This window comes from Panthera tigris, chromosome B3 (genome assembly GCF_018350195.1).
Source record: "Panthera tigris isolate Pti1 chromosome B3, P.tigris_Pti1_mat1.1, whole genome shotgun sequence".
In the NCBI taxonomy this organism is placed as follows: Eukaryota; Metazoa; Chordata; class Mammalia; order Carnivora; family Felidae; genus Panthera; species Panthera tigris.
In genome coordinates this window covers 69,368,544-69,391,297 of record NC_056665.1, presented here as the reverse complement: position 1 = coordinate 69,391,297, position 22,754 = coordinate 69,368,544, and the positions used below count along the sequence as shown (strand labels likewise).

Genomic DNA, 22,754 nt, shown 5'->3' with positions numbered 1-22,754 from the left:
TACTCACACCTAAAGATCTTTATAAAGATTTCAGTGAACTTCAATTCATTGTATTTTTTCCAACATTTTATTAAGAAAATTTTCAAACATACAGAAAAATTGTAAGATTTTTGGTAAACAACCATCTTTATCCTCCAGATGCTACAATTAACATTATGCTCTATTTGTTTTACCACATATTTATCCCTTCCATTGGATCCATCTATTTTTAAAGCATTTCAAATTAAGTTGTGGGCATCAGTTATGCTTCAACTCTAAACACTTTTGTATGCATATGATTAATATGTAATATATAACTTAAAATGTTTTTGAGATTCATCCATGTTGTTGAATGTATCAGTAGTTTGTTCCTGGTTATTGTTGAGTAATACTCTTTTGTATGAATATACTACAGGTTGTTTATCTTATTGATGGATAACTTGTCTGTTTCCTATTTGGGCTGTTATGAATAAAGGTTTATAAACATACTTGTTTGAAATTTGTAAAAGTGGCACCTGGGTGTCTCAGTTGGTTGAGCATCTGTCCAACCCTTGATTTCAACTTAGGTCATGATCCCAAGGTTATGGAATTGAGCCCTGTGGTCGTGGAGCCTGCTTAAAATTCATTCTCTCTCTCTCTCTCTCTCTCTCTCTCTCTCTCTCTCTCTCTCTCTCTCTCTCTCCCTCTCTCTCCCCCGCCTCTCTCTCTTCCCCTCTCCCTCTGCCCCTCTTCCTTGCTCTTTCTCTCTCTCTCTCTTTCTCTCAAATGAAAAAAAAAAGACAAAATTTATAAAAAGCTGCCAAACCTTTTTCCAAAGTGGTTGTATTATTTTATATTTCCACCAACATTTGCTCTACATCCTTGCCAACAGTTTTAATGGTGATTTTAATTTGCATTTCCTGAAAGCCAATGATGTTGAACACTTTTTCCAGTGCTTATTAGCCATTTATATAACTTCCTTTGTGAATTGTCTATTTAAATCTTTTTTTTATTTTGTATTGAGTTTTTTTTCTTATTATTGAGTTGTAGAGGATTTTTATATATTTAAGATATAAGTCCTTTGTCAAGTACATGTTTTATGAATATTTTCTCCCAGTCTCTGACTTATATGTTTATTTTCATAATGGTGTCAGTTGTTTGTATTTTTTCCAGTGTTTTATTATGAAAATTTTCAAACATACAGAAAGTTGGAAGGCTTTTATATAAGTGAACACCTTTACACCCACCACTCAGAATCTATCATTAACATTTTATTGTACTTTTCCTAACACCTATTTATCCATCTATCTTATTGCATTTCATGGTAAATTACAGATATCAGCTCACCTCTCCCAGATACTTCAAAATGCATATTATTAGAATTCAGTATTTGTTTGTAGCTTTTTTAAAAATACACTTATTGATTGATTGATTGATTGAGAGAGAGAGAGAGAGAGCGAGCAGGGGAGGGGCAGAGAGAGAGGAAGAGAGAGTCCCAAGCAGGCTCAGCACTGTCATCACAGAGTCTGATGTGGGGCTTGATCTCATGATCTGGAGCTTATGACCTGAACTGAAATCAGGAGTCGGCCACTTAACCAACTGAGCCACCCAGCACCCCTGTAGCTTTTTTTTTTTTTTTTTAGGTGAAGTTTTCATACAATGAGTAACACTAATTTTAAGTGAACATCAGCTTTTGATGAATGCATACACCTATGGGATCCTAAACTCTAACAAGATGTAGAATATTACTATCACTCTGGGAAGTTTTCCTGTGTCCCCCTTCCCCCAGAGGCAGCCCTTGTCCTGGTTTGTTTTTGCACCATAGATTAGTTTTGCCTGTTGTAAAACCTCATATAGTGGGTTCATATATTGTGCACTCTTTTTTAAAAAAAAATTTTTTTTTCACGTTTATTTATTTTTGAGACAGAGAGAGACACAGCATGAACGGGGGAGGGGCAGAGAGAGAGAGGGAGACACAGAATCGGAAGCAAGCTCCAGGCTCTGAGCCATCAGCCCAGAGCCCGACGCGGGGCTCGAACTCGCGGACCGTGAGATCGTGACCTGAGCTGAAGTCGGACGCTTAACCGACTGAGCCACTCAGGCGCCCCTATTGTGCACTCTTAAGGCTACTTTCATGTAGCGTGATGTTTTGATATACATTCAGATTGTTGCTTGTATCACCGAGTCATTCCTTTTTTTATCTGAATAGTAATCTTTTGTATGAATACATCATAGTTGGTTTACCCATTCTGCTATGGATATACATCTGGGTTGTTTCCAGTTTTTGGTTATTGTTAATAAGCTGTTATGAATATTCTTGGACAAGTCTTTTTGTGGGAATATGTTTTCATTTTGGGAGGATAAATACCTAGAAGTGCAATTGCTGAGTTATAGGGGAGAGTACTAGACTTCCCTAAATTGGGTGAACCAATTTACGCCAATATATAAAAGTATCTTTTGTTTAACATTCTCACCAGATTTGGTGCTTCCAGTCTTACCAGTTTTAGCCATTAGTGTGGATATGCAGTGGTACTTCACTGTGGTAGTTTATTGATGTTTTTATTTTATTTATTTTTTAAGTAGTCACTATGCCCAATGGGGGACTCCAAATTACAGCCCCAAGATCAAGAGTTACAGGCTCTTCCAACTAAACCAGCCAGGTGCCTCCATTGTGGTAGTTTATTGTATGTTAAATAGCGTTTTCTTATATCCTACCTTCCCTATCTAATCACTGTCTACACAGCACTGCCCTCAGCTTTACCAGAACCGCACCCCCTCCCCAGCTTTTTCTGTATTACTTTAACTTTGCCTTCAATTTTTTTTGCCATTGCACTTTTATCTATAGGCCACTCTAGGAGAGAACTATTTTAAAATTGCTGAGCACTGTGGTATCAAATCATCGAGTTTGGTAAATAAATACGCCTATCATAGGTCAACAGGAATGTTTTGCCTTCCTACTTGTTTGGTTTGCAGATATTTTTAGAGGGGAGAGGTGACAGGATAATATTTTTACATAGACTTATATGCACAAGCTGTACACAGATGTATAACACAAGTCAATGTTCTTATCCATCAACTGTAGATTAGCCCTAGTTCAACTCTCTTTTTATAATAAATATGAAAGGCAAGATCCTATTGGAAATATCCAGTGGCACTGAAGAATTTGGAACCCAGAATCTACTATTGAAATTTTTGACAATTTGGTAGTTAAGTTCCTTTGAATAAATTAGTAGAGTAGCTTCCTGAGTTGTAAGTACGGGAAAATCACCCAAGGCACTACCACACTTAATTTTCTTTCAAAAATAAAATAGTTACGAAGACTTCTTAGGTGATAAACTTTTTTTTCCCCCATATAGTAGTAACTTGCAATCTTGGCTGCTTGTTTGAACCATCTGAGAGTGAGAAATAGGGGAGCTTTTAAAATCCTTATTGCCCAGGCTCTACTCCAGAGCAATTAAATTACAGTATCTGGGATAGGACCCAGGCATCAGTATTTTGTAAATTTCCCCAGGTGATTCCAGTGTGCAGCTAAGATTACAAATCAGTGCTACATGGGAACCCATGAAATAAAATTTAGGGGCGTGTGTGTGAGTTTTCTTTCTGTGAAACTTCTATGTTGCTTACTAACAAGGGTATTAACAGGTTTTTAGGTTGGGCTTTGCTGTTTACAAACTCTGTGACTTTGGGCAAGTTGCTTAGCCTAATGTTTCTGTGATGATTAAATGAAATCATAATGAAAAGTTTTTAGTGCAATGCAGAGTACAAAGTGGATCTTTTTTTTTTTTTTCCAACGTTTTTTATTTATTTTTGGGACAGAGAGAGACAGAGCATGAACGGGGGAGGGGCAGAGAGAGAGGGAGACACAGAATCGGAAACAGGCTCCAGGCTCCGAGCCATCAGCCCAGAGCCTGACGCGGGGCTCGAACTCACGGACCGCGAGATCGTGACCTGGCTGAAGTCGGACGCTTAACCGGCTGCGCCACCCAGGCGCCCCAAAAGTAGATCTTTAACAACTATTGGTTTCCTTTTCTTTTAGAAATGGTATAGGAATAAATGAGGATTATAAACTATCATTCCTTCTTTGTTAAATTTAGTGCAGCCTTATATGTCAGGTGTTACTAACAACAAAGCCCTTATATTCTATCATCAACATAGAAGTTACCACAGGGCTCAATGTACTGAAGTCCCTTATCAGTGCAGAGATCGACCTCATACTCTATAGTTAAAGCCATCAACTGAGCACTGGACACAGTTATCTGATAAAATATACCAAGATTTAAATATGTTACATGTGTTGAAGGAACCATACACCACCTAATCAGAGGGATTATCTTGAATTTTTTTTCTTTAAAACACGATGTTTAAACTCTGTACAAAAAAAAAAGTCTGAACTCTTTAAAAATATTTTGCTCTTTTAAACAAACTTGGACTTCGGGGAATATTAATGTCTTTTCTTGGAAGTTGTGGTATACACTACAGTATCTACAACTATGCCTTGTATAAAATATGTAGGCATTCATTGAATACTTGCTGAATGAGTGTTCTCATCGGAACCATAAGAAATTACTATTTTTCATATGCTTTGAAATAAAGCAACAACAGAAGCTTACAAATAGTTTGTTTCATTTCCTAAATTTATGTGGTGCCAGTTTCTCTTTAAAGAGGAAAGTTTGTACAATGAACTGTTCCCTAATCTTTCTCGTGTGAAATGTGAGGGCAGAGGTTGAGATCACGACGTGCACATAGGGATGGAAATAACTTAAGTGAAGGAAACGAGCGGGTGAGCGCACAGGGGGCGGCAGGTCATGAATTCTGCCCACTCGCAGCTTTTGGCAGCTCTGGAAAGGCGGCCTAAGAAGTTCTTGGGATTCTTGAGTTTAACAACCATAAGCAAGGGGTGGAGTGCCTAATCCTTTCGAGTGAATGATAAACACTGTGGAAGGCGTGTCTTCCAGCGTTCCACTCCCTTGGGGCTGTAGGTCACGTGAGCAGAAAGTACTTCCCTCTTCCCAGCCTTCGTCTCCCGTAGGCAGTGATTTGAGTGCGAAAGGGGCACAGTAAGGAAGAGGTAGGTAAGGAAAGTAGAGTGGAGGGCAGTGTAACTACAGAACGAGCACGGGATTTCTACGTGTAACAATGCCACACTTTACCGTGACTAAGGTGGAGGACCCAGAGGAGGGGGCAGCAGCTTCGGTCTCCCAAGAGGGGGCGACCAGCTTAGCAGAAATAAAAGCCCTGATTCAGCATTCAGATGAACTAGGTGAGTACTCAACTTGGGAGCTTCTGGAACCTGTGGGGTCTTTCCTGAAAGAAATGGTGACTAAAATACTAAAAATATCTCCTTAAGGATGGAGGGAAAGTATTGTGGTTAAGGTGTTTTTCAGTCAGCTGTTTCACTCCTTTGTGTATCTGATAACTTCTCTTTTTTTCCCATTCTGGTTTATTTTCCCCACAATGAGTTCTGTGTTCATTACCTACAGGTGAAATTGAATCGGTGGCAGTGTATGAGAAGAGTTTTCAAGCAAAAAGAAAGGCACAGTAAAAGTTAATTATGCCAAATTTAAATTTTACCTTTTGCTGAGTTTAAAATATATCTGGAAAAGCACATAAAGGGGGAAAGCATGGCTCAGTAGTTTTGTACAGTGGACTCTGCACTTGTGCCTTCTCAGATTATCCAGTATTTTGCCTCAGTTTACCAGTTAAACATTAATTCAGTAGCAAATGGTCTAAGAATTCTTTAATAAAAGAAGTACAGTAGGTCATTATGGTGACTAGCATAACATCAGGTTTAGTAAATTTGATGAATGTCATTATCCCTATTATTTTCTCTAAATGGTAACAGTTAGAATTGCTGGCGGGATTGTGGTTTTGAATTTTTAAACATGCAATTAAAATGTTAGTTAATACTATATTAAAGATAGAAGTAGTTTGAAGCCCTTTATTTTTTTAAGTCTATAAATTTCACAAATTGTCAAAAAAAAAACCCTTCTCTAATATATGAATAAAGGCTAAGGGAATAAATAATCTCTCAAAATTCCATGAATCTAATTTTTCCTATAGCAAGTAAGACATCATAATTCCTTTCTGTAAACTGTTTACTGTCTTCTGTCTTACCACGCCTGTATGAATTTTTAAGAATCTCTAACGTAAAAACAAAGGACTACGAAAAACATTCTTCTTGTTTATTTTTTCCTTTTAGTGAGAAAATTTACTTGGGGGAGATACGATTTTATGGAAACTGTTTGCCAGGTTGTTTTCATTTTGCTGAATAGTCAAGGGTGGTAAATTGAAAGTAAGTTTAGCCTACTTTGAACTTGATTCTCCGCAACTTTAGCTCAAAGAAGTTAGGTTTTCTTCCCTGGATTGTGTGTGTTTGAAGTTACACTTTCTTAGTTGTTTACGTTTGCTGCCGTCAGATTTTAATCCCTTTAGGCTTTTGGCTTTGCTTTTGTCTTAATTAATTTCACAAGATGTAAACAAGTGAAGTCTATCTGTACCTCATTTGACTTCTCATTGTTTTTTATTTCCTTTCTTCACCACCTCTATTATTTCATCCTTACTGGTCCCATCATGTTTGGTGAAATCTGCTTTCCTCGGATTACAGCAGCGTTGAAATCATTTAAACTATTAGCAACCACCTAGAAGAGCTGTAAAAATTTTGATAGCAGCCAACTTTGTAATAAAATGACATTGATAGGTTTAATTTATGTTTTTCATAGTTATTGCTTTGGGCAAAGAAGTTACAGATATAATCTAACTTGAATTTAATAAGGCTTTTTATTTTGGCGTTTTCCATGACAGCCCGAAAGTGTCCACTTGAATGAACTGTTGTTTGGTAAGTGAACAACTGATGGGAATATATTACCTAAACTGTATTTTCTTTATTGTAGGGTTAAATTAGAGGGGAAGGAGGGAAACATATGGGAAAAACTTAATTAGAAGGGTTTTTTTGTTTTGGGTTTTGTTTTGTTTTTGGATTCTAACATTCTTGATGATAGATGGTGTTTTGGGAGCAGTTGCTTGAAATGTAGTAAGTTTTAGCCCCTTGGTCTTCTGAGTTAAGTCTCCTAAATTGATTGTGGTTTTGTGGCAAGCTAACACTAGCCAGTTGTATAACCAGTCACTTTTTTAATGTTTTTCTGTCTGTATCTGTGAGGAGAGAAAAATACGTAGTTTCATATAAATGGAACATATTTAGAAAGCAAATCATTCTTTACGATGTGTTTTTTCAGAGGTGAGATTTATTTGAACTAGGCATATAATTTGAGATAAAATAGAAATACGAGTATAGATATAATCTAAACTAATTCTAAGAAATACATTAATCCTTGGCATGCTGGCTACCAATCTAGTAGAACCTGCTTAATTTTGTTTTTTGTTTTTTTTTTTAAATTTTTGTTTTTTAAGGTTTATTTATTTTTGAGAGAAAGAGAGTGGGAGCAGGACAGGGAGGCACAGAATCCGAAGCAGGCTCCAGGCTCTGAGCTGTCAGCACTGAGCCCAATGCGGGGTTCAAACTCATGAGCCGTGAGATCATGACCTGAGCTGATGTCACGTAAGCCACCCAGGCGCCGCTGCTTAATTGGTTTTGAAAGGAAAAGCAGAAACTCAGACTTTCCCAACTAACATCTTTCTTGACTGCTTTCCTCTTTCCCTATCCAGTTTAGGTGCCCCATCCTATGTTTTCTCAGCAACCTGTCCATAGGAATTGTATGAACCATCCGTATTACAATCCATATTACAATCACCTGTTACACTTGTCTCTCTTCCCCCAGTAGACTAACTGTAGTTCTTGAGGATAGAGACTTTGTCAGACATTTTTATATCTCCGGATCCAGGTGAATTGCACACAAGAGCCTATTGAGTGAATAGACCTTTTTCCTGCCTTTTTAATTCACTAAACACCTGTTCAGTGCAAATATCATGCCAGGTGTTTTACCTTCTTTTTAAGGCTACAAATGCCTTAAGATCCCCACCAAAGGCAGCAGAATGGCTTTGGAGCCAGAGACCTGGCTTTGAATCCCAGTCCTACTAATTATTACTAATTAAAAGTAGTGATAATTTGTATTAATTATTACTTGAGTGACTTTTGGGCAAGTTATTTAACTTCTCAAAGCCTTACTTTGCTCTTTGATAAAACAAAAGGATATAGTAGGAATAACAGTACCTACTTTACATGGTGGTTGTGAATTACATGGGAAAATGAATATAAAGCGCTTACTCCATGAGTGACACAGCATTCAAAAATAAGAGCCATCTTTTACTTACTGTGATTTAGTCGTTTAATAAGAGCAAAAAGAAACAGCTTTGGGTACCAGATGGGGAGAATAATAATACTGCCTACAGGGGACCCTAGATGGGTATCTCAGAGGATGAGAACACCACTGATTCTTGAAGGGAGATCTAGAGAAGATTACAAGAGTAAAACAATAGCAGGTATGAGAGGAAGGTAGAGAGCCTGTGCAAAACAAAAGTTTAAGGCAGTTAGCACATTGGACATAAGGTGAAGAGGGCTAAGAGATGAGACTACTTAATGAAGGATTATCAGTTTCATCTTCTCACTCTGTGGGAATAGTGGGTGTTAATGCCTTTTTAGAGATACACCAGGCTGTCTGGACAGTAAGTACTTGCCTCGAGCAACATGGGAGTAGTAGCAGAGGCAGTATTCAAACTTGTAAATTTTATGTGCTAGTTTTTTAAGAGTAAGTTACTTTATATCTTCATGTTCATGTGTCCACAGGATTTCATATGTCATCAGATCTGTAATGGGTTTTATAGGAACAACGCAATTGAATTTTACTATTTATTACATTTACTTAATCAGGTGTAAATGTTTCATTCATTATGTATTTAAATGTTTATTGAGTTTGTTAAAGTGTTTCTCTGAAATAATTGTTCTTCCCCTCACTCCTCAGATCTTCTTATAGTGTCTACAGATTAGGCAGACTTCAGCTACTGAATTTACTTTCACTTGATATACACAGATAGCAGATTGAAGATTTCTCCTTTCTTTGAAATAGGATTCTAAGGAAATGTTCAGAAACACACTTGTAACAGAAAAGAAAGGAACCTATATTGGCATTGAATAGCATGTCCAGATATTAACTGTCAAGTAATCCAGATGGTATGCGAGCATACTATGAGAGAGATTGTGTTATATAGAATTTAAATTTTATTAACCCACAAGAAGTTAGATTGCTATTAGTTCTGCTATTAGTGCTATTAGTACTTTCTTTACTGACTAACACTGAAATAAGTTGAAATAGACAACTGAAGAATTTCTTTGTATTGATTTAAAAAAAAAAATCTTTTCTAGGGAACCTGGCTGGCTCAGCCAGTAGAGCCTGTGACTCTTGATCTCAGGGTTGTGAGTTCAAGCCCTGTGTCTGTGTGGAGCCTGCTTATAATAAAAAATTAAAAAAACCTTTTCTGTAGTAAAGATTTAAAGCTTTTTTTGTGTGTCCTTTTAACTATTCACGTGGGGCTTTTACAAAGCCAAATAACAAAAATTCACATCTGCTGTCTTCATATCCTCAGATATTAAGTTTAAAAGTTTATTAAGTTTAAGTTCAAAAGTTTATCCTTTTTATTTAAAAAAAAACTTTTTGTTGTTTTTGAAAGAGAGTGCGGGAGCAGGGGAGGGGCACAGAGAGAGAGAGAATCTTCAGCAAGCTCCACACCCAGCACAGAGCCTAATATGGGGCTTGATCTCATCATCTTGAGATTACCTTAGCCGAAATCAAGAGTTGGATGCTTAACTGACTGAGCCACCTATGCACCCCTCAAAAGTTTATCCTTAAAGGTGACTCAGTGAGACATGTTTTTCTGCCTCCCTTCCTACCCCCTTATATTCCATCATTGTCAGAAAGAACACCTCCCTGAAATACTTTGCCAGTTCTTTTTACTATGTATTTTTATGCTGTACCTGAGACCTTAATACAAGAATACAAATTTGATTCTGAGTCTTTTCAGTTTTTTTACATCTTAAAACTTTGTTTAGATTGCTAACCTTTATATTACACTCTGGCAATATTGAACTCTTTCATTCCCTATTTCAGTATTCTTATCACCAGTTTTTTAGAGTCTTTCCCCAGTTTTTCCTTGCTTAGTGTGCAATCCTCTGTATACCATCTGCTGCTTTTGCCCAACAGGGGATATACCAGATTGGAACTGATGTGATTCTGTAAAGATAAAATTTCTCCAAAAGATATATACATTCTTACTGCTTAATATTCTTATAATCTATACTCAAAGCAGCATTTAGTTTAGGATTATAAAAATGTTAAGTGTAGTTGTAGCATATTGTAAAATACTCAAAGTTTTCAAATTTCTGACTGAATTTGGATATTTGGCATACGTTACAAAAATAGATTGTAAGCTGATAAACTTTAAAGACTTTAGCATTTCTTGGTTTTGCCAGGTTGAAAGTGGCAATGATTTTACACTACAAAATGTCATCAACATTACAGTAGTAATTGTTGAGTACCTATTGTATGCTAAGTGTGTTACAAATATTGGCTTATTGAATCCTGACAACAGCCAAGACAGGCAATCATTATCACCATTGTACAGGTGAGGGAATTTAGGCGCCAAGAAATTAGATAGGCTGTTGAAGTGATAGATGGAGAATTCAGACTAGAATCTCTGTGACTCTAAAGCCTTTTTTCTTTTCACCACACCACATTATCCCTCTAAACAGACACATTATTTGTTTTCTCAACTAGGCTGTTCTATTTTCTCAGTAGTTCCTAATTCCTGTTAGGTTCTAAATCTTTTCTGTGTGTAGTTCTCAAAATTAATGGAAAGTTACTTGCTGCTTCTACGTTTTCATGTGCTGGATTTTTTTTTTTTTTTAATTTTGTGTAGAATATTTCCAAATGTAGAATACTCTTACAAATGATGCTAAAAATTGAGAAGTCTGAACAAGCAATGAACCTGGTTTACTCTAACAATCCTTTACTAGTCCTCCGCTCCTCAGATTTCTTTTTTTTTTTTAATTTTTTTTTTTTTAATGTTTATTTTTTTGAGACAGAGAGAGACAGAGCATGAACCGGGGGAGGGTCAGAGAGAGAGGGAGACACAGAATCTGAAGCAGGCTCCAGGCTCTGAACTGTCAGCACAGAGCCCGACGCAGGGCTCGAACTCACGGACCGTGAGACCATGACCGGAGCCGAAGTTGGACGCTCAACCGACTGAGCCACCCAGGCACCCCGCTCCTCAGATTTCTAAGGAGATGTACATTTATCAGTGAGATAGGAATAAAGGCTTCATTAAAAACCAAATGTTAATGGTGGGCATAGGGAGTTAGTGAAATAATTTTAATATAACTTTTAAGAATATACTGAACGTATGAAAGATGTGTTTATTTTAGTGTATTAGAAAAAGTTACATTTTGGGACGCTTGGGTGGCTCAGTCAGTTTAAATTCCGACTCATGTTCTTATGGCTCATGAGTTCAAGCTCATGTCAGGCTCTGTACAGACAGCTCAGAGCCTGGAGTCTGCTTCCAGTTCTGTATCTCCCTCTCTCTCTGCCCCTCCCCTGCTCACACTTTGTCTGTCTCTTGCTCTCAAAAGTAAATAAACATTGGGGCAGATGGGTGGCTCAGTTGGTTAAGTGTCCGACTTCGGCTCAGGTCATGATTTCATGGTTCGTGAGTTCGAGCCCCCGTATCGGGCTCTGCTGACAGCTCAGAGCCTGGAGCTTGCTTCAGATTCTGTGTCTCCTTCTCTCTCTGCCCCTCCTCCACTGTGCTCTCTCTGTCTATCAAAAATAAATGTATAAAAAAAATTTTTTTTAAATAAACATTAAAAACAAAAAAAGAAAAAGTTATATTTCTTTTAATGGATCTTATTCTTAGAATGAAGCCAGGTGAAAACACAATTCTATTTAGAGAAAAATACTAACATAGGTAGAACATAGTAAAGATTGACTATGGTTGCATGAATAGTGTAAATGATTTTAATCTATTCCAAGCCCTCATATAGTGAATTAGATATCCTTTCTTTTCCCATGGGTTCTTTCCAATGTGACCTCTAACCTTTTGGTGACGAGATTTTTTTTTTGTTTTTTTTTTTGGGAGAGAGACAGAGGGAAAGCAAGCAAGAGCAGGGGAGATGCAGAGGGAGAGGGACAGAGGGAATCCCAAGCAGACTCCCCACCGTCCGTGTGGAGCCTGACTCGGCTTGAACTCAGGAACCGTGAGATCATGACCTGAGATGAAACCATAGGCTTAGTGGACTGAGCCACCCAGGAGATTTTGATGGTGATTGTGAGAATACTGAGGGGTGCCTCGGTGGTTGAGTCAGTTGAGCATCCAACTTTGGCTCAGCTCATGATCTCACAGTTTGTGAGTTTGAGCTCCACTTCAGGCTCTGCACTACAGCACAGAGCCTGCTTAAAATTCTGTCTCCCTCTCTCTCTCTCCTCTCCCTGGCTTGCTCTTTCTCAAAAAATAAATAAAAATAAACTTAAAAAAAGAATGGTGAACCTATAATAAGAGTCCTTTTAAAAAGCTGTCTTTCTCTTTTCCCATCTTACTGCCTTTGTTCATATGTTTTTCATCTGAACTCTTCTCCTCTGCCTTCTGCTCCCTGTCTACCACAAAAATTTTGCAAACCCACATCATCTCAAGACCAGGCTCATACTCATTTTCTCCAAGATGAATTGCCTGATTTTCTATCCCAACTTTGATTATTGCATCAATCCACATTGATCAGCACATATACTTTGCAGTGTCGCCCAAACTTGCAATGGCTTTATAATTGTATCTTCAGCTGTATTGTGAATTATATGAGGGCTAGGGATAGTGTTTAATATATTTTGAAAATTATATATTTTTATTTTATTATGGAAAATTTCAAACCTACAAAAGCTCAGTGACTTTCTGTTCATACCTCTTCCCTGTTGGTGTTTTACTTTACTTTTAGATGTTCTTTATATTTAGGAATGTCATCTCTTTGTGATATAAATTGCAAATATTTTTCCCAGCCAATATTTCTTCTAAAGTGTTTTTTTTTTTTTTTTTTTTTTTTTTTTTTTTTTTTTAATATTTATTCATTTAGAGGGAGAGAGAAAATAGAATCCCAGGCAGGTTCCATGCTCAGCACAGAACCCAACGCAGGGCTTGATCTCACAACCTGAGATGGTCACCTGAGCTGAAATCAAGAGTCAGATGCTTAACCATTTGAGGTACCCAGGCACCCCTCTTGTAAAAGTTTATTGAGGTATAATTGATGTAAAATACACTGCACATATTTAAAGTGTACATTTTGGTGACTTTTGACATCTGTATATACCTCTGAAACAGTTATCATAACCAAGATAATAAACATTTCTGTTGCCTCCAAAAATTTCCTTGTATCCTTTTGTAAGCCACTTACCTAATTCTGTGCCTGGTCCCCAGGCAACCACTGATCTGCTTTCTGTCACTGTACATTAGTTTGCATTTCCTAGAATTTTCTATGAATGGAATCATACAGTATGTACTCTCTTTTGACTTTTACGTAACAGTTACTTTTACAATTCATCCACCTAGTCAATATCCTTCAAGTCCAAGTAACATTAAGATCTTCCTTATTTCTCAGAGCTTAACGTTAGGGCAGTAGTTGAAAATGATAGAACCCACAGATGTTTGGACTTAACAGAGTCTTTTTAAAAATTTTGACCTATTTGTCAGGATTTGAACGTTTTTAGTATTAGTCTGTAAACAGACCTTCCTTTTCAGAGTGGGTTCTGGGAAGGTGAAATCTCGCTATCCCTCTGTTCCTGATTCCAGCCTGTGTCTGCCTTATTTGAGCCAAATGGCCCCTGGATCCAATGAACAGTTAGGTGCAAGTGAGGCCTGGGCTTTGTGGGAGCTCTATCAGGGAGGGGTGGCAAAGGACTTGTTCCTCAAGGGCTGGTCCAGAGCCTTGGGGTGAGGATAACAATGGCAGCTCCAGGAAAGAGCTTGGTTTGGTAGAGATCCATGGACTCCTGGAGGCGAGAAGAAAGGGACAGAACCAGGGGACTGATATCTCTCTGTCTCCGAGACTGGGAGATGTAAGGATACCGGAGAGCTGGGAGGCTTCCTCCTGGGCCTCCGCAAGGCTGTCATCTTGCCCTCTGGACTGTCCCCTACGGGCATAGAGCCTGCTTTGTCTGTCCATTCTCTTGAGACTGCTACCACTTACTTGTGGTCCTCCAACAACGAAACCTAAGCTCTTCTGAGATCATAAAGGAAAAGAACCCATGTAGGGAAGCCAGGCAACCAGAAAGAGAAAAATCACTTAGAATAAACAATGTGGTAGACTAGCTAAAGAGAAATGCTGGGGGAGACGGTAACTTGAATATGAAAATAATAGTATTTAAGGAAGTTCAAGTGAAATACAAAAAAAGACTTCACAGAGCAAAATATGTGATTTCGCAGCTAAATACTTATTATCATCTGGCTCTCAATCCATGCACAGATACTTTTTTATCTATCTTCACTAAAATGTAAGCATTGTAAGCGCAGGAACTTTTTCTCTTGCATACATTGCTAATCTGTTGTCAACACCCGATGCCTAGAACACTGTCTTGCACATAGTAAGCACACAGTGCATAATCACTGAATAAAGGAGTAAGTGAATATGATCATTTATTGGCCTGGAAGATCAAATAGAAGAGATATTTCATAGCACAAAAATACAAAAGATTGAAAAAAAAGATAAGAAATTTGGAGGGTAGATTCAGAGCACCTAATGTGGTTTATATTAGTTTGAGAAAAAGGAACGAATGGAGAAGCACTAATTAAACAAATAGAAAAAAACTTCCTGAGTTAAAGACTTCAACATGCAGAAAGTAGTTCCAGGGAAGACGAGTGATAAAAAACATACTTAGGGTTATCCTGATAAATTTTTTGATATCTACGGATTCATCTTAGAGGCTTCCAGATAAAAAGGATGGTATACCTATGAATTGTCAGACTGGCATCATAATTCTAATCCACAGAACTGGAAATTAGGAGACAGTGGAAGAGTGTCCACAGATCACCAAGAAAAAAAGACTGTTAATCCCCAACCCCTATTTCCAGTGAAGATATCCCCACTATAAGGGGGAAATGAGTTACATAGTATGAGAAAATTTAGAGAATATGTTACCACTTTAACTTCTCTGAGAATATTTAGGAAAGGTTTTTAACCAAATAAATGAGCCAGAACAGAGATCACAGGGTGAAAGGAATAGAAATAGTAGAATGACAGACTCTCCTGGGAATGTGTTGTGTAAATGCTAACCAAAAGGGACATGCTTCAGGGAACAATAATTACAATGTAGAAGTACTAAATGAGTCAAAGCAAAACCTCAAAATTGTGTGTGGGGGGTGGGGTAAAGGGGCAAAAGCTTTCCAAAGGGAGATGAGGAGAGGAACAAATACCAGTAGGCACATGTAAAGCTGTTCAACATCATTAGTCATCGGGAAATGCACATCAAAACCACAATGAGATACCACTTGCACATCCACAAGGATGGCTCTAATAAGAAGGTGGACAATAACAAGTGTTGACAAAGATGTGAAAAAATTGAAGCGTTCATATACTTATGGTGGAACATAAAATGGTATAACCACTTTGGAAAACAGATTGCCAGTTCCACAAAAAGAAATAGTTACCATATGGCCCAGTGATTCTACTCCTAAATATGTACCCCCAAAGAAATGAGAGTATGTATCTACCCAGAAACTTGTATGGGAACGTTCATAGCAGCATTATTCACAATAGCCAAAAAGAGAGAAATAACCCAAATGTTCACTAATTAATAGATAAATAAAATGTGGTATATCCACAAAATGGAATATTATTTGGCAATAAAAATCAGGTTAAGTACTGATACATCCCATAGTATGGGTGAACCTTGAAAACGTTACGCAAAGTGAAAGAAGCCAGTCACAAAAGACCACATTTTACATATTCCATTTATATGAGATGTCCAGAATAGGCAAATTTAGGAAACAGAAAGTAGTAGCTACCAAAGTGGTAGCTGTGGACTGAATAATGTGGGGGAATGAAGTGGAGATTACTCATGGGTATGGGGACCAAAATATGCAATTAGATTGTGATGATACTTGCACAACAGTGTGAACATATTAACATTGAATTGAACACTTAATGCGTGAATTTCATGGCATGTAAATCATATCTCAATACTTTTTTTTTTTTTAATGTTTTTAAATGTTTATTTTTGAGAGAGGAAGCAAGAGCATGAGCGGGAGGAGCAGAGAGCAAGGGGTACACAGAATCTGAAGCAGGCTCCAGGCTCCTCGCTGTCAGCACAGAGCCGGATGCAGGGCTCAACCCACAAACCGTGAGATCATGACCTGAGCTGAAGTCGACACTTAACCGACTGAGTCACCCAGCCCCCCCTCCTCAATAAAACTTTTTAAATTAAAGGACGAAGTACCAATATGTGTGAAACTTGCAGGAATCTCCAAGGCCTTGTGCTGAATGAAAGAAGCCAGTCTCAAAAGGTTATATACTATAAGATTACATTTATGTACTTTTTAATTATGGAAGATCATGACACATTTATTAATCAAAACATGTTTGTGTGCATGTGTTTATTCACATACATACTATAAAAACAATGTTTCTTAAAATTTCAATATACAACATTTACAGCAGTTGTTGCCATTTTAACTTCTCTTTATGTTTGAAAATTTAGAAAATGTTAAATTTAGCTTGCATTAAGCAGTTAACCTTTGTGACATGAAATCAGTACAGGGTCTTAAAATATCAGAAACGTTTACTGTATCCTCTTAGTCCACATAACACGAATTTTTAGCTCCTTAGTTCTTAGCTCTTTAGCTCCTTAGATTTTGAGTGTTTGTGTCAATTTCCTACCCTCCTTGTTAAAGAGGTAGTCTATATGCATAGGCTTGGTCTTCGAATACCATCTATTAAAATGAAGGAAACATGAAATATGTTTTTCTAGGGTGAAATAATTTGGGTCACCCACAATGCCAAAGAAAGATATAAGGTATCAAGAGTCTTGAATGTTCGCAACAGTCCCCAAATCCTAAGTAAGAATTATTTCTTGGTGAGATTTTTCTGTTTTATTAACTGTGTAAGTTCTGCCCTCTTCTTTGTGGATTTGGCTTGGGAAATCATCTTTCTATGATACTGTGGGCTTTTACTAAATCTGCTTTCTGCTATTATGCTTGCTGTCTCCCAAATTTTACTGGGTGTTAAAATCACAACTCTCTTCTTCATAGATGAGTTCTTCAACTTTTGGTGGGTTTACTCCTATAAATATATTTCCTCAAGGGTCTCTATTAATCTAATGCTTATGCTTAGCATACACATCAGAATTTGAAGGATGTTGCTGATGAGCATCCAGCACTGGCGGCAGATCTGCCTGTCTAACCTAGTGTCTCCTGCCACATCTTCTGCCTCTTAGAGCCCATTGCCCCCCAGTGCCATCAGTTTCTCCGCTGCCAGCATCCGATTGTCCCTGTCCCTGCACCACAGCAGGCCCCTGCTCCAAGAGTTGGGCTTGCGTGGCCTCAAGTCAGGATGAGACTTGACTGGGCCTGGTTCTTGGTCTCCTCCAGCCTCAGCTACTTGCCTGCAGGCTGCTGTGGTCTTGCCACCTCTCTTTAAACCAAGTCTGATGGGTCAGAGGGAGGATTGCTAAATGAATTATCATACATTTTTTCAGGGCTTGGGTATGGTGTTCTCTGCTCCCATTGACTCTGCATTTTTACTACTTCCCATCTTCCTTCCCTTTCTTTCCCTAGTATCTAGATTGGTTGGGGAAGACTGCGTTACAGCATTGCAGCCATAGTTCTTTCAACGATTTTTTTTTTCTCTGTTTCCTTCTTTGGTTGCACTTTGTCGTGTTCACTGTTATTTCCAGGACCTGATCTCAGTTCCTCTCTCTTTACATTGACTTTTAGGAAAACATATCCTTTATCTTCAACTCTGTGTTTTTATGATGACTTTAAAATTTTTATTTCCATCATTGACCTTTACTGAAACTAGTCCTGAATTTCTATCTCTAGATATTTTTCTTTGAAATCAGCTCATCATCAATTAACATACATTGAGTATTTTATAGCATGTACCAAGCTCTATGTTACAAATAGCTCTAATCGTCACAGCAACATCAAAACAAAGTTCTTGCCCTCAAAGCACTTAAAATGGGGTAGATAGGACCCTGCCCCTGCCCATCCCCCACCCCTCCCAGTGCTCAACCCTCAACCCTCAACCCTGGATTGACTCACTGGGCCTCCTCTCATTCTCTTTTCCTCAAAAACATTTCTTTTCATTGAGTTTTTACTCTCAGTCTTGGCAGCTGTGTTGCTGGGGTGGGGACACAGGGATGGTTATCTCACAGCTATGAAAATTGGTGCCACCATAGGGGCGACTGGTGGGTCAGTCAGTTAAGCATCCGACTTTGGCTCAGGTCATGATCTCACAGTTTTTGGGTTCGAGCCCCGCATCAGGCTCTGTGCTGACAGCTCAGAGCCTGGAGCCTGCTTCAGATTCTGTGTCTCCTCTCTCTCTGCCCCTCCCCCACTCATGCTGTGTCTCTCTGTCTCTCAAATAAATGTTAAAAAAAAAAAAAAAGAAAAAAAAAATTGGTGCCACCAAACATTACCATTTCCAACTTCAACCGTACTGTTAACACTATTCAGAAATTCTTCTAAGTAATCCTAGTTAGCCTCCTTTCTCTCGAGTTCTTTCTCAAGAAAGAAATATTTGGGAGATGCGGGGCTCAAATTCACGGACCGCAAGATCATGACCTGAGCTGAACTTGGACACTTTTAACTGACCGAGCCACCCAGACGCCCCTAGAACATTCCAACTTAACAGCCTCCTTAAGACTGAGTTCAAACTTCACTCCTTCCTTAATGGCTTCTCTGTTACATTCTTCAGAGAATGTAATGTATTGTATACACTCTCATATCTCTTTGTGCCTCTATTATATAGTGTTTTAATCGCCGTTATATAATTGTTTTACCATATGTGCTATAAATCCTTAAGGGTAGCTACTATGTTCTGTTGTTTGTGTATCCCCGGTGCCTGTCATACAGTCTTGACACTTACAAGTGCTTAGTAAATATTCTTTGAATTAATAGTTGGTTAATGAAAAGATCATACGAGACAGTATATGCCCGACAGTTCAGAAGAGAGTTAAACCTGATAGAAAATTAAACCTCAGGGTAGGCCTATGCCAAGAAGCTCTTGAGTTGGCCCTTTGAAGGATGTAGAAGTCAGATAAGTAGAAAAGAAAGAAAAGGAAATTTTCAATGGAAATTGGTTTAATCAGAGATGTGTATTTCTAGAATCAGGGCTCACAAAGCATTCCAGAGTGTGGAGCAGAGGGTTCATGACTAAGAACAGCAAATGATAAAGTTAGAGAGAAGTAAGACAGTGTTAGATTATAAACAGACCTGAAAGCTAGGGTGAGGTTTTTGGAGCTCATCCTGTAAGCCAAGGAATCCAAACAAGTAAACCAGTGTCTATGTATTGGTATTTAAACCAGTAGCTTCTGCCATCGCCACCCTCATGCCTGGGCTGAGAATTCACAGTAGGAATAGAGGCAGAACCTCCAAAGGCGCCCCTTTCCTTTTCTTGGAGGGACTTGAACCAGTACCGCTCACATTATGTCTCAATATAAATAAGTGAGAATGATCATTTCTTAACAGAATGGTTGGGGACACCTGGCACAGTCATTAGGAGAACTTTGAAAGTGTTTTGGTTTTAAAGCAATGAAGCAACCTGATAAAGGCAGAATTTTAGGATTATTAATATGAAGGAAAATGCAGGATTGTTTGAAGATGGGAGAATTGGTGGCAGGGGGAATAATTGATCATCGAAATAAGCTATTTCAGTGGTCTGGACTGGAAAGGATGAGAATTTAAATGATGGCAGTGCAGTGGAAGAGATTGGTATAGAAGCCACAATTGACTGGATTTTTGGCTAATGAGGGAAGGGGAAGAATCAAAAGTTGGTAACACATATGCTGACCAGTTCTTCTTACCCATTTGTTTTTTTTTGGGGGGGGGGTGGTCAATGACAACAGCATTCTTCTTTCCTGTCAATTTACATGGATGTTACATATTCGGTACACTATATTTGTATGTATGATATTATAGGCTAATATATTCTATATCATTATGTGTTCTATTATACACTTAATATTATATAAAGATATATTATTAGGTATAATAGTTCCTATTATATTTCTAGAACTTCTCCATTATCTGTGTCCTACCTGCTAATCCCTCTGTCCAGAATGTCTCTCCTCCATTTCTCTCACCCTTTTGCTTTTTGATAAACTATCCATTCTTCAAGATTTAGCTCACGTATTTCCTTGACACCATCCCTGACTGCTTTATTTTGTTTTCTTTCCTTTTTGATTCCCACAGTATTTGTACCTACACTTGAACAATTATTTTTATTGTTTCATAATTGTTTGCACAACTCCTCTCCAAACTTCTTGACAAGAAAGGGTCATCACTCTTTTGGTATCTGTAGTGCCTAGCACAGTACCTAATATATGGTAGGCAAATTTCAGAGTATTGGTTGAATTAATAATAACAGCTATTCATTATTGCTATCCTTTTTTAAAAAAAAATTTTAATGTTTATTTACTTTTGAGAGAGAAAGAGAGCGTGTGCACAGAAGTGGAGGAGGCGCAGAGAGAGGGAGACACAGAATCTGAAGCAGGCTCCAGGCTCTGAGCTGTCAGCACAGGGCCCAAAGCAGAGCTTGAACCCGTGAACTGTGAGATGATGACCTGAGCTGAAGTCAGATGCTTTGCCCACTGAGCCACCCAGGCACCCCTCCTTATGCTATCCTAGAGACCATGTTAGAGATGGTTGTTAGCACATGGATATATTACAGTGGTCTGATAACAATTACGCCTGCCTGTCTCTAATAATTTGGCATCCATTTCATTTTGCATATTGCATTTATTTCCTTGTCTAAAACACTGCTTTCATTTTGAGACTTCTATGTAGAGAATTTCAGTTGTTTTCCATCTGCTTTAGACTCCCAAGACTTGCTAATATGACCCAACCCAAAGCAGACCATCCCAGACATGTGCCATATTTATTCTCCTCCTGTGATTTTGAGTTCTCCATGATTGTTTTTTAAAGTTTATTTATTTATTTTGAGAGAGACAGAGACAGCATAAGTTGGGGGAGGTGCAGAGAGAGAATCTGCACTAGTAGTGCAGAGCCTGATGTGGGGCTCGAACCCACGAAACCACAAGATCATGACCTGAGCCGCGATCGAGAGTCGGATGCTTAACCAACTGAGCCACCCAGGCGCCCAGAGTTCTCCATGATCTTTAAAGGTTTTAAAAGATCTACTTAAAGCTGATACATCCTCGATCTATGTTGCTCCTCTACTTCTTTGGAACCTTAACAGCACTAAAGGCTATACCACAGGTTATTGGCTTTACCTCCTTGGGCAAATCATTCCAGCTTTCTCTGAGCTAGTTTCTTGTGGAACATGGGAATAATTTTTCCTCAGAGGGTTGCTGTGATTTGGTGTGATGAGAGTAGAAAATGTTCCCTTAAATGGCGTCATTTAGAGATTGCCTTTATAATGTTTCCAATTTTATGTATCATCTTTGCATTTATTTAATGTTTTTTCTTAAATTGAGTGACTGATTTTCTAGTTTCCTTTACAAAAGGAACTTTATCATTAAATGAAATACCAGAGTGCTTGCCACTCTACAAATAGAGAATAAACTAAAAATAGGTATAATATAAATGGCAGTAATCTTGCTAGATACTGTTGCCAAGCAGAGGCTCTCAGCCTGTCAAAAAAAGAGATCAAGGAGAGAGTTTCATCTTACTGGGATAAGTTATGTTTTTTAATGATCACTGTGCCACACATTAGATACCTATTTTTCTGATTTGTAATTATTGCATAAATTCCTTGTTATGATTTCTTTTACCTTATTTTATTCCTAATATATTTTTCTGGATAATGAAGGGTTGACTATATTAATACTCATTCTTGTACCTACATTTTATGGCCAGTATCATGTAATAGAAAAATCAGAATCCAGGTTCAAGCCAGTCTTTGAAATGTACACTCAGTATATACCTTGGCCAAACTGTTGAGCACAACTTAGCTTTTGCTTCTTTGTTTCACAGAATCATCGTGGGAATCCAATGAAATATGGGAAGACATTTTAAAAGCTGTTAGATGTTACTAAATGTGAAGTACTACTACCATTCTTTCTTTAGTTTCTTATTTTGAACTTGACCCTTCAACTAGATTGTGAGTTGTGAGCTGCTTCATGTCAGGAAATACCGTACACTCATTCTTTTATTCCTCACAGTATCCAAACACAGTTTTAGGTGTGTTTAAAACTTACTGAGTTACATTATTTATTCGAATAGGAGTCATATTAGTAAACTTGTACTGGGAATGTAACACAGACGCTCCTGGACAATTACTATTGTAATTATTTTATCAAAAAATTCCAAATCCTATGTTAATGCATATTTAGTCCAAACTATAAATGTATTAAGTTTTGAAATAAGACAAGTGACTCAAACTATTAGTATCACAATTTTTAAGTCAGTGTGTAGATCAGTCCAAGGATTCACCTGTATTAACTTTTGCATTTTTCTAAGTACTGCTGTACTGCAAAATGTTTAAAGTTCTAAGAAATATCCCCAGCTACCTAAATTCTAATTTAATCACAGTTATTTCTCTTAAGGGTCATTCCATGGCTCATCTCAATTTCCTTTTTTTGATTATTATTATTTTTTTTACTTTAGAGAGAGAGTGCAAGTGTGGGAGAGGAACA

At 37.9% G+C, this 22,754-nt stretch overlaps 1 protein-coding gene across 4 annotated transcripts in view; it reads left to right on the top strand.

Annotated features, from left to right (window-relative positions):
• Nucleotides 1–22,754, top strand: part of SLC12A6 (solute carrier family 12 member 6) — an 85,490-nt gene that overhangs the window by 15,698 nt on the left and 47,038 nt on the right. Inside the window, exon 1 of one of the 4 annotated variants that reach the window (XM_007087476.3) lies at nt 3,960–5,218. The exons of the other annotated variants lie outside the window; for them this stretch is intronic. Coding sequence (XP_007087538.2) covers nt 5,095–5,218 — 124 coding nt within the window. The 5' untranslated portion in view covers nt 3,960–5,094. Of the gene's footprint in view, nt 1–3,959; nt 5,219–22,754 lie in introns of those variants that run through there. 4 annotated transcript variants of the gene reach the window in all.